This window comes from Corvus brachyrhynchos, unplaced genomic scaffold (genome assembly GCF_000691975.1).
Source record: "Corvus brachyrhynchos isolate BGI_N302 unplaced genomic scaffold, ASM69197v1 scaffold148, whole genome shotgun sequence".
Lineage (NCBI taxonomy): Eukaryota > Metazoa > Chordata > Aves > Passeriformes > Corvidae > Corvus > Corvus brachyrhynchos.
In genome coordinates this window covers 2061131-2081320 of record NW_008239785.1, presented here as the reverse complement: position 1 = coordinate 2081320, position 20190 = coordinate 2061131, and the positions used below count along the sequence as shown (strand labels likewise).

The 20190-nt window shown below is 50.7% G+C and overlaps 1 protein-coding gene across 1 annotated transcript in view; it reads right to left on the bottom strand.

Moving 5' to 3' along the window:
* Nucleotides 1–5887: 5887 nt before the first annotated feature.
* The window catches only part of MXRA7 (matrix remodeling associated 7), a 17062-nt gene continuing 2759 nt past the window's right edge, over nt 5888–20190 (bottom strand). The window contains exons 3-5 of the mRNA XM_017743240.1: nt 16542–16641; nt 14581–14618; nt 5888–7582 (exon numbers count right to left, since the gene is read on the bottom strand). Of these exons, the coding sequence (XP_017598729.1) occupies nt 7566–7582; nt 14581–14618; nt 16542–16641 (155 nt within the window). The 3' untranslated portion in view covers nt 5888–7565. The remainder of the gene's footprint in view (nt 7583–14580; nt 14619–16541; nt 16642–20190) is intronic.

The following is a 20190-nucleotide window of genomic DNA, read 5'->3' as shown; positions in this document are numbered from 1 at the left end:
AGGCCCGCAGCCGTGGGGAGCCCACAGTACCGCCGTCCCCTCACGGGGACTCCTCAGTGCAATCACCCCATCATGGGGAACTCCTAATATCGCCTCCCTTGACCGGGACCCCCCATTCCCGCCATCCCCTCATGGAGACCCTCAGTGCAGCCATTGGCCCCCCCCAGTGTCGCTGTCCCCTCATGAAACCCTCTCAGTGCCATGATCCTGTCATGGGGATCCCCCAGTACTGCCATCCCCTCATGGAGACCCTCAGTGCAGCCATTGGCCCCCCCCAGTGTCGCTGTCCCCTCATGAGGATCTCTCAGTGCCATTATCCTGTCATGGGGATCCCCCAGTACTGCCATCCCCTCATGGAGACCCTCAGTGCAGCCATTGGGGCCCCCCAGTGTCGCTGTCCCCTCATGAAACCCTCTCAGTGCCATTATCCTGTCATGGGGATCCCCCAGTACTGCCATCCTCTCATGAGGGAGCCGCAGTGCTGTCATCTTCTGGGGACCCCCAGTGCCTTCGCTCCTCACAAGGATCCCCCCGTGCCACCATCCCCTTTTGGGGCGGGGGTTTGGAACTAGATGACCTCTAAGGTCACTCCAACACAAATGAGTCTGTGATGGATTCTGGGATTCTGTGGTTATTTCGAGGACAGTACCCAGAAGGGGAGATGCTGCTGCAGCAGCCGGTGAAATTTCCTGTATAAAGGGGAGATCCTGCCATAGCAACTGGTGAAATTTCCTGTATAAATATTGATGAGTCCAGCAGCAAAAGAGCCTCAGAAGCTGCCCAGTTAAGTCAGGACATCGCCCGTGGCTGCAGGTCCCTCCCCACCACCTCCCCAGATTCACTCAGATGTGTCCAGCAGGATCCTCTTCATTACAACCTTGCCAATGCATACGGAGGAATGCCCTGCTCAAAACCCATGGGTTTTACATCTTGACACCCCTTTGTTTCATGTCTTGGGCAGAGCCTTTTTTATTTATCTTCATTTCTTTCTTAAGTTTGAGCCTAGTAAATAACAGGTTTTTTACCGCTGTTCTGTCATCAGCAGCATCTGAACATTTTGGTGATGGTGCTCGGAGCTGCTATGGACAGGACAGGTTTAATTCCAGCTGCTCTCCTTTGTGCAGCATTATCATTGCTGGCATATTCTGAAGCTGAAGGGTTTGAAGAAATTTTTTTTCTTCCCCAGAAATGTTCCTATTCAGAGAAGACCCAACAAGAAATATAAAAATATTTTGGAAATAAATTGTAAAGTCTGCAAGACAAAGACTAAAAATCAACTAAATCTCTCCTTTGCTTGCTTTCATGAAGAGTTTTGGAAAAGATCCTGATTTCAGTTTTGAGCTAGGGACAAGCCCCATAGACAAATTTTCTACATTACTCCTTTTGCACAGCTTGACAAAGTAAACTGTGTCCTAGGGACACAGCTAGCTAGCATGATGTTCCACATCATGGGACTCCTTTTCCCACTTCATTCATTCCTGTTGAATAAGAAGAGGTAATTTTGAGACATTAAATTTATATTAAGCCATGATTGGTAGTAAAACCAGCTTGATCTTGTTATAAATATGCCTTGATCTAAGTGAAAACAATTAGAAGATAAAATGATTCTTAGAAGTCTAAGTGTTTGTTGTTATAGAACACACTGTAGTGGGAGACAGCAACCAGATAATGAGATATTAGGTTTCTCGGACTGAAGAAGATTACACAAAATAAAGCAAACCTAATTTTTTAGGTGATCATTCCCTACAACTGGGTCAGAAAATGTTGCCTCCCTTTGTGAGCAGTTATTAAAGCCAAGAAAATCCTTCCTGATAAGAAAGTATTTAACAGGATTTCATAGGAGAGATAAGCACACCAGAAGACATTTAGTTATAATTAGGAATGCTCATTGATTTACTCTATCCAAACCACCAAAGGCTGGTCAAGACTGTTCAAAACACTTGATAAATCCACAGAGATTTCCTAAGTATGTAGCTTCCCACATAATTTTGTATGAGAAGAGCAGGATCTGAGGTGGACACAACCATCTTTGTAATAAACCCAGCAGCCTTTCTGCTCTCCTTTCACCCGTGTCAGGAGGCGAGGAGACGTTTGTGTTTCCAGGTTGTGGTTTGCTGCTGCTTCCTCAGGCGTGAGGATGAGCTCAACGAGGTCAGCCGGAACCGACTTGGATTGGTTTCACAAAGCCAGCATGAAGGAGGATGAAGTGTTCCTTCCAGGGAGATGAGAGACAACACGCCCCGGATCAGAGCACTAATGCCTTTGGCTGTTTGTTTTCTACCTGTAGGGTTGGAAGCCTCCCTGCCAAGAGAGGTTGTGCAGTCTCCATCTCTGGAGCTTTTCCAGACCCAACAGGATAAAGCCCTGAGTAATCCAGCTTGGTCTCAAAACTGATGCTGCTTTTAGCAGGAGGTTTGACTACAGGGCCCTTCAACCTGAGTTATTCTATGATTTTAATGCATTTTACACTCTTCATCTTTGGCTTTCTTCAGATATCAAACTGAGAAAGACTAGGCTTGAAAGTTCATTTGCATAAAGCATGGCCAGAAAAAATGTTGTGGGTTTAACTGCTTTGTAGGACTGAGACATATGACCCAGCCAGAAAGAGGTAAAAATCTCTGTACGACATGATAGCTCTACAAAGAAAAATGGTTACAAGTCTGAGGAATTACAAGTCTTTTGAAATACATATGACAGGCCTATATGTGTTTGCAAAACAAACTGGAACTGCAAGGTAACTACTGAGACACTTTTAAAGCACTACAGCCTCCAGTGTCCTGTATAATAAGGGCCAAGATGGCTTTTGGACACAGCCTCCCCTGGCTGCAAGGTTATATATCGTACAGTCTGAGCTGCTCCTTCATGTCTCCTTCAGACATCTCTCCAAACGTGTCACTTTTTTCCTTCATCAGTCTGAAGATGGCAGCCAGCTGCTCTCTCTGAACCCTGTCAAGAAGAAAAGGAGAAGTAGGAATAGCCAGTCCAGGAGCAAGAACACCACGGTCAAATGAAACACAGAGCCAAAGGCAGGTTGCTGTACAAACCTTACTGGCTGCAGGAAATCTGTCTGTGGGAGATAAGACAGAGATAGCCTCTGGTTCTCCTTCCTCCCCCTTCCCATCTATCCCATCATCCTGCATGTCTTTCTGCAGCTCCTTAAACGTGGAGATAAACCAGCCTGCTTTAACACCAGCTTTGGAGTTCCTTAGGGCTTATCTGTGCTCAAACTTTCAAGATAACTCGACATGTGGAGTTTTGTAAGACCAGCATGTCCCAATTCAGCAGACTCCATAATGAACCTGGAGTAAGATCCAACAGCACAGTGTGCTTTCCTTCTGTAATGAGAGGATGCAGATACAGAGTAATTCAGGAGTAGCTATTAAATTTTAAATGTATATCCTAACTTAAAACTAGAGAGCCAGTGTGTGTACCTCCCAGTGTGGACATGACTTTAATCAGCCACTGGAAGATAAGATCACAGAGGGGAATTTGCTTGGATTCGAGTTTGTCTGCAATGTCAAATGGTGAGATGGACCCAGGTAGCCAGTCCAGCAGAGAGGTGGTCTCTGTACGGGCAGAGGCTGACCAGTGGACCACCTAGCCTGGATTTTTAATCCCCAGGCAGTCCCCTAGTAGATGATTAACACCCTTCTCCCCCTAACAGGATATCCTGATTTTTCCATACCCTGAACCACTTAACCACTGTACATCCTGTGAAGATTGGTAACTGTGACAGGGCTTTATTGGGGAGGGCAGCAAGGAATGTAATTTGTTTGCAGGTAGCTCATGAACTGATGTACAGAATCCTCTTTTAGGGCAATGAATGTGCTCCAGGCAGGGCAGGCTGAGGGATGTAATGTTCCCACTGCCACACTCCTACCTGATTGGGATCAGGCTGCTCTATTGCCTAGCACATCTCATTCCTGACCCTCCTGTGGGAGATGAAAAGAACTAATGAGGATGTGGTGCTTTATGGCTGTAACAAGGCAGATGTAGCTCCTGTTACTTCAAGGCTTATTTTGTCCCTGCATGAGTGTGAGGCCAGAACTCAGTGACAGCTCAGAGCGCAGACCTGCCACAATCTCAGCTCATCCTGCTTGTTCAGCACCCTTAGACCTCCTGTGGGCTAAACCCACAGAATCTGGCTTTTACTCCCACGTGGCCACCCTGTCACCTCTTTCCTGCCACAACCATCTTCCCACACAGGACTTGAAACCATTTAATTAATCCATTTAAATGCACGCTACTGGATAACCTGGGGTAGTCTTCGTGCAAGGCCTGTGTGGACGAGCTATCAGCTGTTCTGGAAACAGAAGGGGCAGTAATAACTATTGACAGGCAAAATGGGGACACAATCTTTACTTGAAAGAAAGGACAGCATCAAGACACCAGCAGCCACCACACCATGAACAAGACCAGTGGAAGAGAGTCAGGAATGAGCAGAGGAACCTTTTTTCCATGCTCCTGAGCTCCTGCTCTGCATTTTCCTGTCTCCTGGGCTAAGTCCCAGCAGAAGCAGGAACAGCAGCCTGTCCTCTCAGCACTGCTGAAGCAAACAGGGCAGGGAAAAAGCAGATCCTGGCTAAAGCAAGTTCATTTGCCAGTTCTTTTCTATTGCAATTAAAATGCAATGGTTCTACGGCCAAACATATCCTGGTAATGATGTGGGATCTTTTGGTTATGGAAGCCTCACTTTGTCTGTCTCTTCTCTAATGTTTTTTCTCACAGTAAGAGCATCCAGCTGCCCTTTCCAGACGAGAGGAAGGGAAGCAGGGTCATTAGTGATCAATATTTTATTGTAGATCACCGCTGGGCACCAGAGGGCATGTTGCCAGTCTGGTGTGGAGAAATTCAATACACAGCTTGGCCTCCCGTGTCTGCAGTGCATCCCAGCTGGGAGTGCTCACACAGGTCTGCATCCCTCACTCCTTATTTCACAGGTATCAGCACTGCTGAAACCTCTCCAGAGGCTCATTTCCTTGTCTCCAAAGTCAGGATCACAGACAATATTCACTCTCTTTTCTTGAAGCACAACATCAATGCATTTTGGCTCTCCCTTCAGCTTTAAATATCATGACTGTGCATTTGGAAAACAGAAAAAAGAGCTGTTACTGCTGTTACTTCTCTGCATTCCATAATCTACTACAAAGGGACAACAAAACAAAGATAAGGAGAGAAAAGAGCCTGGGAAGGAAGAGTAAGGCACCACAAACATGAAACTGTGTTTGAAGAGGAGCTTCTCCTATCAGAGGCGACATTGCAAAACAGCTTTGTAGTGCTCCAGCTTGGTTTGGTTTTGGATGAGTTCAGATCAAACATACCCCATTCACAAAGAGAATCATTCTGCCTTCTCATAAATGCTGTCCTCAAAACTACTTGGATTCAGGAGGTCAAACAGGATTTTACTGATTGCTGACAAAACAGATTAATTAAGGATTTTTGAAGCAGCCTAATTCTTCTTCATAGGCAATTACATTTGCATACTTAGCTCCCTTAGGCTCTTTTTAGACATTTTAGTCCAAGACTCTTACAGTTAGTTTGGGGCAGTGAGCCATAGGTATGTTAGCGATCTGGGGTTTAGGAACTGCTAAGCACCCGTGTCCACAGCAGCTGAAATCCTGGGCAGAGCTCTGCATTGGGAATGTTGTTAATTGCTCTGCAGCCAAACAAGACCAGGATCCTGCTGCAACACTGCGTTGCTTCAGCAGAAAAGAAGGGAATATCCCTGATTTTCCCTCTGATCATTTATGGGAATGTAATCATTTGTGGGGTAAAAGTCATAGGAGGGCAGAATGTACCTCTAACCTAAAATCCAGATTTTCAACACAAATCTCTTGAGGAAGAAGTTACAAGCTGCTGGAGGGAGGGAGAACAAGCACAAACCAAATAAACTATTCAAAGGTTTATTGGACCAAACAAAGGCAATTTTTACAGATTCAAGCCACTAGAGTTACAGTCCTTTGTATAAGAGCCACCATCAGATACAAAACAAACAAACAAAACCAAACAGAAGTAAAAAATACCCAGACAGCCATTTGAGCTGAAGAAAGAGTTTGACTTGCTGCCACTAGCAAAAATCTGGACTTAACTACCGACTTTGCTGGATGTACATCTTGCCATGTAACTTAAACACAACGGATATAAGGCATTCTTTGCATAGTTGGGTGCTTGGGACACAGTCAGCCAGCCAGCACCGAGGGGACACAGTGGCTGTACCAGCGGGATGTTGAAGCAGAGCGTCCAGATGTGCCTAAATTCATATGCAAACCATTGAACACGCTTGCAGTTGTCGGCTGGGAAGGGGCAGCCCAGCCTCTTCCAAAGCTGAAGCCTCCTGCTGTTCTTTAAACGAGCCCTTTTATGAAGAGTTTGCCAACCCCAGGCGCTGGAAAGGACAACTGTGTACAAGGTTTCAAGTATTGTCTGCACAGGAATTAAAAAGGGGAAAAGAAAAAAAAGCAGCCTCTTGGGTTTCTGATATGTTTGCAGCGTTAGCCAAGAGGCAGTGACAGAGAAGCTTTGAAGGGCACGTCCCCACCCAGCCTGGTGTTTCTACAACATCACTAGAGGACTCGGACCCTCTTCTCTCTCTCAAAAACCAGCTGGGTTTGATTTAAAACCGAGCATGTGCCCAGCCAAATTCATCTGCTCTGTGTGACAGAGCTGAGGGGCAACGCTGAGCTCTGGCTCGCGTGGACCAGCAAGAGAAGAGGGCACTGGGACAGCAAGCAGGCAGAGGAATGGGGAGTGTGCCCCTCCCAGGACCTCCACTATCTCATCCTGAGCCAGAGGGAACCCCTGATGCGATTGCTACCTCCTTGGGTCTCTCCTCTTGGGAACTGGAGCAGGGAAAAGTGAGGATGCAGATATTAACAGCAGCCAAAGTGTGGTCTCTCCACCGCAAGCAGAGCAGCTAAATTATCAAGCTTCATCACTTCTTGAGTCTCCTGTCTACCTACAGAATCAGCTCTCTGCTAAAATAACTACAGAAGCAAGATTTGAGTCAGCCCAGCCATCGTCTGCCATCCCTCACATGGACCCCACTTTGTCCCTCGGAGTAAAGCAGCTTTGTACAACATTGGAAATCACAGGCAGTTCCCATCCCCCAGCAGTAAAGAGGAGTTTGGCTCCAGGGTAAAACAACTCAAGAGTCTGGTACAAGGTCCTGGCTGGTGTGAGAGAAGAGCTATGGTTTGCCCACCCCAGGAAAGGAACAACATGGATTTCATGGCCTAATACATGGAACAAGCACAACTAATAGACTCGCTGCATATTTAGTGTTCACTTTGGGTTTTGTTTGTGGGGAGAGGGAGGAAGGTTCTTCCCAGTCCCCCAAACACAACTCAAGTCACTGCTTGGGCCCAGCCCCAGTCCATGGAGCCACACAACAGGATCTCCTCAAACTTGACAGGAGTTTTTGAAGAACTCAACTTCAGAACAAGAGGGGATCCCAAGTTTTGAGGGTTTATGGATTTCTCTTATGGGTGTGTTTGGTTGGTTTTGGTATTTCTCTCAAGCCTTTAAAGATGCCAAGGGATGCCTTTAGGAGGAGGCTAGGGACAACTTCATATAGTCTTCAGGTCTGCAAAGAGAAAGAGGGAGAGAAATCATTTCAGTCATTCTACTCCTCAGGTTGGTTCATTATTATTCACACAAACGAGCAGGGGGAGCCCTCGGTGTGTGTGTTGGGGGGAAGGCAAGGCAGCTTCCCCCTCAGGGCAGGACAAGTTGCTGTCTGCAAACCTCATGCCTCTAAGAAGGACTTTGCTTCATCAACTGCAGCAGGATAGTCGAAACCCAATCAGAAGTGCAAATCCTCTTGTCTGGCACCAAGCTAAGTTACAACCCTTCTGAGCTACTAATAAGAACTGGAGAAGCCCAGCTAATTAACTCCAGGGGTTACTGCCTCAATGTCCTGTGCAGAGCCTCCTGGGGCTGCTGGCACCCTTGTCCAGCCTGGATTCCTCTTCCCACCTGTAGCCAGATGAGCCAGGAACAAGTGCTGATTTCACAGGGCAGTGTGCCTGAACAGCTCGACCTTTCTCAATCTTTCAACACATGAGTCTGTTCAAGGGAAGGAGGTAAAAACCCCAAACTCCCTGCAGGTCACTCCCTTTCGATGGGAAGCTCTGCCGGTGCCCCAGGGAAGGAGGGTGAGATGAGTAGATGTGTTTTATGTGTGGGGACATCCAGGCACTCCCTCCAGGTCTTGTTAGCAGAACCAGGGGCTAAAAAAGGTGGTCACTTGTTCTCAGCTGGAACCTTCCAGACACTCTGCTCTTAGTGCCCCAGCATCTCTCATGGGTGAACCATCCACATCAGGAAACAGCCGGCAGAAGGCTGGACAGCTGCCCATGCACACAGAGACCTGCACTGGGGTACAGGGAAGCTACAACACACATCACCTACCCTACAAACACATACAGACACACCCCAGCCTCGTTCCTCCTGGATTCAACAGGGATCATGGTCCATAACACACGAGCCACATTTGAAAGTCCCCTACTCCTGCCAGCCACAGTGTGAGGGTGAGGAACAGCCTCATTTCTTCCTCAGTCTTCTGCCAAATCTTGCCCTCTCCAGCAGCCGTCTGAGCGTGGCCAGTGACCCGGATCCCAGATGGGAGATGCCGGGGGAAGCATCACGTGGGACTGGGGTTACTGCAGTGACGTTGCTGAGGCTCAGTGGCCATCCCATTAGGACAAAGAAAGGAAATTTTCCGGAGTGGATAATCACTCTGCGGGATTCGCAGCGCTGAGGAGCGGATCATCCCGCTCAAGTCACGCAAGCATAATCAGATTTCATGTGTGAGGGCATAAGCTCGTTGCCACGGGGGCCCAGGAGGGGATGTCCCCTCCAGCGTGCCACAGCTGGAGTGGGGAGGGATGGGAGACATAAGAGAGGGTGGATGAGTCCCTCACAGGGATACTTATCTCCAGCACAGGGCCAGGCTGACAGCTGGGGTGAGAAGATCTCAAAACCAGCATGACCCTAATGGAGGGTGCCCATCAGAGCCAGAAATTCCCATCTGCACAACAGGGATACCCCTTTCTGCTCCTGGAGCAAGCTGTGAGGGGAATTGGACTAAAGAGCATGAGGCTGTCTGGGACACTGGGGCCATATAAACCCCCTGGCTGAGAAGCTCTGGCATTGCTACCATGGAACCTGAAAGTCTTAATTAGCTTGGGATGGAGGCTCAGAGATTTGAGCCACTGCTTATGCTTGGCTCTTCCCTCCTTTCCATTCTCCTTGGATCTGCATGCTTGCCCGCAGCAGCTCATCAATCAAACCAGGTTAGGGCCTTCTTTTGCCAGAAGCTGTATAATTTCTTCTGATAAAGATTATCCAGGTATCTCTGTTCTTGCCCAAGCCAATGGCCAAGTCATTGAATTGCATGATTTGTCAGCTGGACATGTTCTGTACAAAGAACAGCTGGAGAACAAGGAGCCCAGACAAAAGCAGGTCCTGGAATATGAGGGCGGCTCAGGAACTGAAGGTCTCAAAGTAGCATGGAAACCGTGTGTCTTGGTGGCCTCAGGAGCATTCCCTCACTCCAGCTAGGCCACAGCATTGACACAAGGCTTCTTGCTTTTGAGAGCAGACAGCACCTCAGCTCTGAAAAACAGGAGTTACTGGTGGCATTCCCGTGTGCATTTATCGCTCATGTGTGCAAAAATCCACAGCCTGTCAGGAAATCTCTACCCCATTCATAGACTATGGCTTTCCAAAGGAGTCCTGACTCACTCTAAGGAGAGCCCAGAGCATCCTACTGTAACCATGCCTGGTAACTGCTTGTGCCCTTTTCAGGAGTAGTTTCACTCAAAAAGATGATTTTCAGGAGCACGGAGCATTCCCAGCTCCTTTGCCTGGCTCAGGACCTTTTCAGGACTATGAGTCCTCTGCTCTGAAATCGTGGCAAGAAAGGTGGACAGCAACCTGGCTCCAGAATCTTCTCACTCCAAACTAGGATTGACCCTTGAGGATGAAGAGCAGGGAACAAAAGCCCTTAGTGCTGGGCAGACCTGGCAATGGGTGGTTGAGTTCTCCCCAGGAAGTTCCCTCCCATCTCACTGCTGGGGATGGTCCCATCGCCATTGTCCCTGTTTCTTTACCATCTCATCTCTGGTGGTGACTATAACCCAGTCTTGAGGTATTGCAGGAAGACTATGAGGAATGACACACTAAATCCAAGCTTTCCTGGTGCTCCCAAAAGTGTGAGCCTATTGCTTCAGCTGATCAGTAAAACACAGAGAGGACTTAAATGCAGACCAGGGAGACAGAGCTTAGAAGACAGAAGCGTGATTGAGTGAGAGGTACCAAAAGGAGCTTCATCAACACAAATCTGAAATTCCTCCAGTGGGACAGAGAATTTGAAAGGTGCACTGGGCTTTGGGAAATACCTGCCAGAACCAGCGTGACCAGGGAGCACAAGTCCCATTGCCTTTAGGACAGGGCTGGTGAGGAGCGGGAGTCAGTGGGATCGGGGGCTGTATCACCCCCAGCAGACCTTGCCCGCAGCTGTTTCAAGGCAGAAGCTTCCCACATTTCCCAGCCAGAGCAGCAACAGCTGAAAAGGCCAGAACAGAGCCAGGAAGGTGGCTTGTGCTCCTGACCAGCTCATCCATCAGTCGTGTGCCCATTCCCTTGCAACACTCCTGACCACCCCAGCCAACACCACAGCAGTGGGAAAAGCCACGGCCGGGCGGGGCTGCGCTTTCCTCCATCACTCGGTGTTTGTTCTCCAGCTCGCTGAACACCAGTTTGCTCCCAGCCTGGTGAGATGCCCCAGTTCCCTGCGACCCTGGGTCTCTCCCAGCTGCAGGGGAGCCCAGGGCAGGCAGAGCAGGGCTCCCAAGGAGTTAGCAGGCAGAGAACAGCCAGCTGCCCGTGCTGCACAAGGTTAAGCAGAAGCAGATGAAGACAAGTCATGAGCGCTGGGTGAGGGAGACACAGAGAAGCAGCCACAAGCCAGGACAATTCAGGACCTGAGCCAAAAAAAAACCCCAGGAGCTCAAGCAGAGTTGCTGTCTCAACTAAAATCTCATGCCAAGGCAGGGTCAGAGACTCACACCCTGCAAAGGCTACGGGGGAGTTTGCAAGGGTTTCCTCTCTGGGACAGGAGAGGAGGAGATGAGGAAGGGGCTTCCTGGCCTCCCGTTCCCTGGCTTTCTGAGGGATGCACCCTGAGTTACTCGGTTTTTAAAGCTTTTGGGGATTCATGACTCAGTCATGACTATAAATAGGGCCAGGGCTCCAGTCCACTGACAGCTCATAGGTCAGAGGACGTTTTCCCGGTGATATGGAGGCAGGGAACAGCTCCAGGCCACCAGCAGACTTCTGCCTCATCCAAGTGGAGCTGGGCACCTACAGAGTGAGCATGAGGGGGAGCTCAGCAGGGCCTCCCAAATATACAGTGCCCTTTAGTACAAGAGGCAGGTGGGGAGCAAACACACCTCATGCCCTGGGTGTTTGGCAGCTGAAAGCAACCTTGCCCATGGCTGGTGCCATCCCTGTGGCTTGTGGCCGTGGTGAAGCAGTGGCCACCCTGCCTTGCAGAGTCCCATGGCCCTGGGCTCTGCACCCCTTGCTGCTACTCCTCCTCCCTCAGCCCAGGACGACTACCGTGCTGCAGAAGATGAGAAGCAAACAAATAATAAAATCCCCCCCAAAAAGCCCAAACTTACCAGCTTCCCTCATCCAAAAGAAGCACCATGCTGGACAGGACAGGACAGGACAGGACAGCAAAGCACTGGGTGGGGGGAAGGTTTGCAAAAGAGAGGGAGAAGAAAGACCCCATGCAGTATGGAGGGGGGAGTGAGCAGGCAAGCCAGGGTTATGTGATGGCAATGCAGGGGGTGGACAGGGACAGATGCCAATGGACAGCTCTCCCAAAATGCAGCCTCCCCCAGCCCTGTCCACCCACCTATTTTTGGAGGGCCACTAGTGAAGTGGTTTGAAATAGGTCAAGGTCTGTCAACACAGTCATTAAGCCCCTGCAGCTGCTTCCTGCCCTTGTGTGCTCCAGAGTTGTCATCACCAACATTGTCTCATTCGAAATTCCAACTTCAGCACGGTTGTCCCTCATGCCACAGCTGCATCCCACATTGATTCAGGATGCCTTGCAGAGCAGGGAAAGGTCTCTCTGCCATTCCCTAGAACCAGGGTCTACCCAGGACACTCTGCCTTGCTGAAATTCCAGGGTCCAAGCCCAGTTTTTTTCAGTGCCTCATCACCAAGAGGCACTCTGAACCCAGCTGGGGAGGAGGCAGGTTTCCATTGCTAAATTTCCACCAAGGGCTGAGCTTGGTATTTACAGCCATCCAATTCCCCTTGCATGAATTCCAATTTGCAGTTGAGCCCTAGGCTTAAACCCAGTCTGTATTCAAACAGTGTCACCTCAACCCATCTGTGGCTGGCCAGGAGGTGAGAGGAGAGGACTGAGAGGCAGGAGGAGAGTTTGCTCCTTGAAAGGTTCCCCTGCCTGTGGGAACTGAGCCCATTAGCCAGGGAAACTGGGCAGCTATCCCTATCTTCCCTGCACTCTTCCAGAGGCTGACAGTGGTCTGGGGGATCTCCTGCTCCACCCAGGAGTGCCCCTGCCAACAGGAGAGCATGTCTGAGCAGTTTGGTGCCATTCATCAGACCCTGTTCAAGTGATCTGCCATGGGGCAGCGTCTGGCTCTTCACCCCCACCTCTTCCTCAATTCCAGACACAGGACAGAGAGGAGAGACCTTTCTAGAGCCTGTCAGGTGGGATCTGCTCTCCTTTCTCCTGCCAACACACCTAGCCAAGAGTGACAAGGAGAAAGCACAGACAGCTCAACCCCTTGACATCACTGAGGCCAACCAAGGCTTGGCTGGGACCTGCTTTGCCTCATGGAAAGAGAGAACTGAAAGCAGAGGCCCAAGGGGGCCATTTCTCCCATTGTTTTCTCTTTTATTATGAGTGGGGCCTTGTTGCAGCTGTCAATGCTCAGCAGAGTCCTGACCATATTCATTTCTAACAGAAAAAATCCCCACTAACCTCTTTCAGCCTTAAGGGAGGTTTGAAGAGCATCTGGCAGAGACCACTCCAAGCCATCCATGAGAGCCAGGCCCTGAAGGCACTACTGGGGAGCTCTTCCTCCCTCCTCCCTCCACAGGAGCTGCCCAGCCAGGACAGCACCACCTCTCAGGCAGCCTGGCTGTGTCTCACACCCACACCTCAGCCCTGTCTGAGCAGGGGCAGCTGCACCACCACAGCTCACACTTCCTGAGCTACAGCTTTGCACCGTGGCAGCTACAGCTGGCAACAGACGGCCAAAAGCCTCAGGTGCAGAAGAGAAGGATTTGGGAATAAGCTGTGCTGGCTGGACCAAGGGCTGCATCCTTCCCCTGCACTCTTCCCCTTCCTGCCCAGACTGTTTTTCTCCCCCAGGGAGGCAAAGGCTACGTGCTTCTGTTCTAGGATTGGTGACCCACCAGGTGTGATCAAACACAGCCACCACCCCAGCAGATGTATTTACCAACAGGATTTACTGTCCTCCTCCCTCAGTAAACGCTCTAATTTTTAAGGCTGAAGTCACTAGAAGCAGGAAGTTGCATCACTCAGTAAAGGTCACATTCCTTCCCCTTTTAGTCCAGATTTAGCACCAGTTGGAAGCCACAAGACTCAAGTGAATTGTAGGCAGGACAAGCACAACTTCTTCAGGGATGCAGGTTACAACAGAAGTGGGTTTTTTGCTTAAATAACCAAATCTATTGCATGCCTGTACTCTCCTGTCTGAAGTCCTACAGCTCCTCCTGCAACAGGTGAGGAATATTTTCCATGGCATCTCCAAAATCAAGGAGTCCCAAAATTCAGACTTGTGAACTACACAACAAGTAGCCTCTGAGGACCCACTTGCATTTTTGGGATGTTGCTTACAGCTGCTTCCCATGGGAACCTGTTGGTTCCTGGGAAAGCTGGAGGAGTGACAGGGCTAAAAGCAAACACTAAACCTGTCTCAGCTTTGATAACACACCTTAGGACTAACCACCCACTCAGCAGCAGCCCCAGTTTCCCAAATCAGTATGAAGAACTGGCTGTGGGATGTCCAGCTTCAGGCACCCAAGATGGAAGAGGTGAGCATCCAAACCTGAGAGTCCCCATTCCCCCTGGAGTGCTCATGGAAAGTGAGATGGAGGCAGAGGGGAGCAGACTCATTAATCTGTTATGAGGAGGGAAGGGCAGGGAGGTGGGGAGGGAGGTGGGACAGGCAACCAACTGCAGCTCAGAACAACCCCTCCCCTGGAAAATAACCCGAAAGCAAAATAACCCCAGACATGAGCAGGTGTTATCAGTGGTACCACTACCTCTAAGCAGCAGCGTGTCCTTACCAAAAAGATTTGCAAGAATATTTGTGGCCGAGGACCTAAGGTACTTGCTACAGAGATGTGAGATCAGAGGTCAGCTCAATCCTGCAACATAAAGGTGGCAAACCCGGGTCACAGCAGGTCAGCAGCACGGTCAGGGCGCATGGAGTGGGGGAGAGGGATGGAAGGACAAGGAGAAGGATGCAGGACAAGGCTGAGCCGCTGTGCTCAGCTCGCCCAGCTTACCTGGCAGCAGCCCTGCCCCCTTGCACCACCTGCGAGGCCTGCAATGAAAAGCTGCTGATGCCGCAGTGAAGATTTGAGGGGGGGGAAAGTAAGCCAGCAACAAAGCAAGACAAAAAAACATTCACAAAGCTGCCTTAAAGAAATGAACAACACAAATATGGAAGAGAAGAAAATAAAGGAGCAGTAGGAAAAACATGTCTGCCAACGGCCCTCAGTGGGGAAGGCTGCTGAGAGCCTCCGAGGGACACGAAGCCCAGGCACTGTCCTGCCCTGGGACTGCTCCAGACACACAAGAGCAGAGGTGCCTGAGCAGTGCCATGTGCCCAGGACAGGTCCATCACCCCCTGGAGCCTGTTCTACAGTCCTGAGTACAAAACCCCCATCCCACCACATCCTTAGGCAGTGTCCCCTCAGTGTCCCCAGGTGACAAGGGCTTTTTTTGCCACACAGGAGCCAGCCCAAGGCCCTGCAGGAGTCCTGGCCCTGAAAACCTGAGCAGTGATTGCTCAGCTGCTTTGGATGGAGCTGCTGGTGCAAAGGGTTTGAATTTACCGCCTGCAGGTAGATTTTTGCATTGGTGTTTGGCAGGATCCTGAAAAGCAAACCCCATCGAGCCCCATGGGTGTCCCTGGCATTCACTCAGTTCGTCCCACCACCACCCTTCCCAGGTGAAAAATACAGTGACACTCACAGCCCTGCTCAGCGATTTACAGGGTGGGGACTTCAGGCACAACAAAGACACATGGAAAAGAAGAAAGCAAATGTTTTTTCCTGATGCCACCAATGCAGAATCAACCCCGTGCCAGAGGAAACCAGAGCTCATTTCTGTTGCTGACCCCAGAGCAGGGCAGGTCTCTGGATTTACTCTGCCTACCACAATGCCCTACTCATATCACAGAGATAAACCTCAGCCAGCCCAGCTGGTGGCATCACAAAGATGCTGCCCAAGGGCCTCAAGGCAAGGTTTGCTAGCAGGAGATGCCTGAGCCAGGGGTGAGCTGTGATCCTGTGATCTCCCCATTCATGCCTTCCCTGCTGTGCTCAAGTTTCTGCTTGGTTCTTTACACCAGGCCAGCTGTGGTGGTACTTAGACCATGATTTGACAGGCAAGGGGTGACAAACACCCCTAAATCACTCTCTGCAAACCTCTGGGTGGAGAACTGGGTCCCACAGCCGTCGGGACAGCAGTGGAGAGAACACCATCTCCCAGGCTTGTTGAGCCACCAGTGGGAAGTCAATTCCTTGGAGCTCGTCCTCAGGGAAGGGGTGTGAGCTGCAGGCACTTGTAAGGGAGCAGCCTGCCACAGAGCCCTCAGCTGTGGGGTTATTCCTTGTATAGGCTGGGGAATCTCGAGCCAGGAAGCTTGTTTTAAGTGACAGGACAGGTTCGACCTTTCTTCATGCAGGACTCAGGAGGACACTTCAGCTAAAAGTGCAAGATGGACAATTCTCCATCTCTACCAGGCCCACTACTTGGTAAATCCCCACCACGTCCAGCTGAGGAGACAGCCCTGGGGATGGACACTTCCAGTATCGGCCCCATCTCAGCGAGCTCTAAAACCTCTCACTCCCTCACTTTGCCCCAGTACTGCTGAGCTGTGCCCATGTCCTTGGTTGGGAGGCCATCCACAGGGCCAAGGGAGGGGAAGTAACCAGAGATCAGATTCTCAACAGATACGTATCAATGCAGAACTAATGGGATCAGGGCAAATACACCAGCTGCATCCGCTGGGAAATTTGGTCTAAGCATCCAGAGGAGCTCCAAAGGTATTTAGGGCCATCTCCTAAATCAGTGTGACTTTATTTGTTCTTGTGTCTTCCTGGGTGGGAGAGTTCTGGAACTCTAGAGCAATGAGATGCTGAGGGCAGTGTGGGGAGAGAGGTCTGAGCACACCCAGCTTGCTCCAAGGGCATGTCAGCCAGGTGGGCTTGGGCAAGAAAAGGAAGGAAGCTCAACTTACCTTTGTTCTTCCTCTAGTTCTTCTTTGGACATCATTGACTTGTACTGGTTTCCCCTCAGCTTTCCAGGACTGTATTTAAAAGAAAATGTCTCATCTGCAGCTGGAGAGGGGAGAGGGGAGACAAAAACAGAGCAAGAAATCTGTGAACCAAAGACCTCCCGAGAGCCACAACCAACAGCACTGGGGTTGTTCCCTTGGGGTGCTCTCTGACCTCTGCTCCTGCACCCCAAATGCTCTGGCCACCCCAGCACACCTCCTGAGTCAGCTCCAATCTCCAGAAAGCCTGGGCAGTGCCAGGGAAGCAGTGTGGATCGCAGAGGAGAGCCAAGGTGCTGCCAGCCAGAGGATGGCAGGAGCCGGGCCACAGCCAGCACTGCAAACAGTGAGGACTGCTGAGAGCGAGCAGCCTGCTGGAAGCAGATCCCAGTAAATCCTCCAGCACAGGAACCATATGCTGTTGTTCTCCCTGGATTCAAAGCCTTGCAGGCCCATCTTGGCTTATCAAGGCATGCTAATCCTGCCCTGATTAACTCCCAGCATTTTCCGCTTCTCCTCTCTAGACTTGCATTCCTTCTCCCTCCCTCCCTCCCTCCCTCTCCTTGTCCAGGGGCCCTTTCCCAAGCTTGGGGCTCACGGATGGTATCCCAGGCCATGCAGACCTGCAGCTCTCCTGCAGCTCTTGACAAAGCTTGTGAAAAGAAGAAGATGCCACAAGGCAAATCCCAGGGCTGCAAACAGCACTGAGCCATGGCAGCCCCAGGAGCACCAACACAGCCGGGTCCAAGGCCCTCTGCCACCAGACCTGAAGAGGAAACCAAGGTCTCCTTCTCCTGGGTGCTCTCCCACCCGGCTCACCAGCCTCAGCCCTGTGCTAATTAGAGCACCAAAGCTCACAGACTCTGAGCCAAAGCCGATCCTTTTCCAATCGGATTTTGTTCGAGCACTATTTGCTTTTCAAAACCTCTCCCGTGCTTTATCTTCCTACAGATGGGAGAAAACAACAGGAGGGGAGGTCAATCCAAGAGGCGGCCCAGGAGGAGCTGCTGCTTTGAGTAGTCGCCTTTGTGGGTTATCCGTGGGCTGCTTATCTGAGAGCCTTTATCTCCCAAGGACTGCAGGACTTGGCTGCTTCACATCCAACCATCCAGCACTGCTGTTTCCACATTCCCAGAAACATCTGCTGCTTCCCCCGACCCTCAGAGCCCTGGGGATGCTTCCAAGGGGTACACAAAAGGAAGATGTTACTTCATCATCTGCATGGCCCTGAAAAATTGCACATGATCCACAGACCAGTATCCAGGATACCTACCAGCTCCAGCAGGACCCCTAAAGGAGTGAAACCCCTGGCAGGAGAGAAAGCCCCAAGTTGTACGTAACACATGGATGGATCCTCTGTCCCCATTAACACATGAAGCTCCTTCCCATCCTCTCCACTGCTGTTGTGGCCATATTCATGATTGTCTCTCCTCCTTCACCTGCCCAAATGAAAAACCCCTCACAGCTCCTCCCCTCCCTTCCTCACACCCAGGGTTCGGCAGCAGCAGCTTCCCTCTCTTTTCCAATCAATACTGACTGCCCTTAAGGATTTTTCTCCTTGTGTTCAGTACCTTGATTTCGGGATTTCTCCAACCCCAAGCTCGTGCCCACATTCAGCTGCTGCCAGACCTTGGGGACCCCCTCGTAAAAGGCAAGTCAGAGCCTCATCTGAACCAGATCCAGAACCAGAGATCTCAGAAACAAGCAGTGCAAGGCTTCCCGGGGAGACACTGGAGTGACCATGCCTGGGAGTGGGATGGGAATTTCACAGAGACCTCCTCCCTGCTAATGCCCACATTTCCTCACTTCTTTACATCTCCAAGTTCCTGATCTTGGGGAGCTTCCCTGGGAAGTCCTGCTGAGTTACTGCTCAGTTACTGATCCAGAGTATTTCTCTAAGCCTTAAATGCCATCGGGGCTTCCAGGGGATGCAAACCCTTTATCCAGCTTTGTCACAAATGTGTGAACGCAAGCAGCCCAAAGCTGTGGTCTGCAGCCCCAAACATTCAGCTTGGCCATATTCCACTTCCCTCAGTGGGAAACCCTCTCCACGGGCAAACAAACAAACCTGGCCAGCTGGAAACAAGCAGTAATGCTGCAGCTTATCAGCACTTTGGGTGACCATAAAAGTGCATGGAAAGAAAATTCAGCTGGCTGCTGCTTTGGGAGATATTAGGAGAAAGAAAAAAAAAAAAGAGGGTGTAACATCCTGTTCCTGACGCTGGTGCAGAGCAGGAGCTGTTCATTACCTTTGTAAAGCTCGACTGATTTCAAGGACAATTAAGATTGTTTCCTTCACGTGGTTTTCAGCAAAATCAAGTGAGATTAGGGATTTAGACTGGCCCAAAAAGAGTAGCTTAGTTGCCACCTCACCAAAATAATAAGGGAGGAAGGAGGCAAGGAAGGTCCCCATCTCCCTGCCCACACGGTGTGATTAAAAACAGGAGACAGTGTGTGGCTTTGGAAACCTCTGGCTGTTTTTTGAGCTCAGGAACTTTTTTGCAGATTGAAAACGAACTTCAGGAAACACACAGAAAAGGGGAGGCTGGGTTTTCATGTAGACAGGGAAAACACTACAGGAATAGGAGGTGACCTACTTACTGAGAGCCTCCATGAGTTCATATTAAAGAAAACATTTGTCTTTCATCTCTGTGCCCTCGCCTTGCCAGTGCTGTGACCCTGAGCTGGCAGGGTGAGAGCAGCCCCAAGAGTGCACCTCTCCCCTGAACATGCTTGCTCTGGTGTGATCCACGTGTTATCCCTGCCAGCTCCCTGCCCGAAGTGTTGGGAAGGCTGCTCCCGTGGTTTTGGTCAGAGGGCAGCATCCCAGGCTGGTGACAGATGCCTGCAGGATCCCCACATGCCCCAGGGGAATCTCTGCTGGTGGGTTAAGTGGGGCCAGCACACACAGGAGACAGGGAAGGAAGGAGCAGGGCTGATGCCAGCAGAGCCAGGGCACTGCTGGCATTCCCAGCTGCATCCTGCTGTCTCCTCACCAGGCTGGGCCATCTCTTTGCTCAGCCCCACCATAAAACACTTCAGAAAGGGTGTGAATAATTCAGGAGAGCAGTCAGGGGCTGCCTGGAGGACGTGCTTAGGGAGGACACAGTGCTAGCCAGGACTCACAGCCAGGGGCCATCATCTTCTCCTGATCCCAAGTCACGGCCACTTCGGAACGATGCCCTGCGCTGCCAGGGCAGCCCTGGAACAGAGCTGAACCCACAGAGGCAGACACTGGCAGAGCAGCATTACTGAGCACCCATTTGGCAGGATACACCCATCAATCCTCAAACCAGACCTCTCACAGACCCCACGGTGACATCCCCAACCCCCAGTGCTGTGAGGAAGCCTAGCAGGGTGGAATGAGGGTCTTTTGGGAGCCCCGTCTCCAAAGGTGCTTCCCCCACCTTGCAGGAATGGCACCAGGATTAAAATTTGATTCTCTGTGGCATTAGGCATAATCCATCCTCCCGAGCTGGGGGATTGCACACAGCACCTTCAAACAGCCAGGCAGAAAGTGGGGCAGGGAAGGGAGAGCACCCCAAGGCCTCCTGCTGCCCCAGCTGTCCCCAGCCACCCCAAGCCAGGACTCCTGGGGACATCCCAGCGTCTC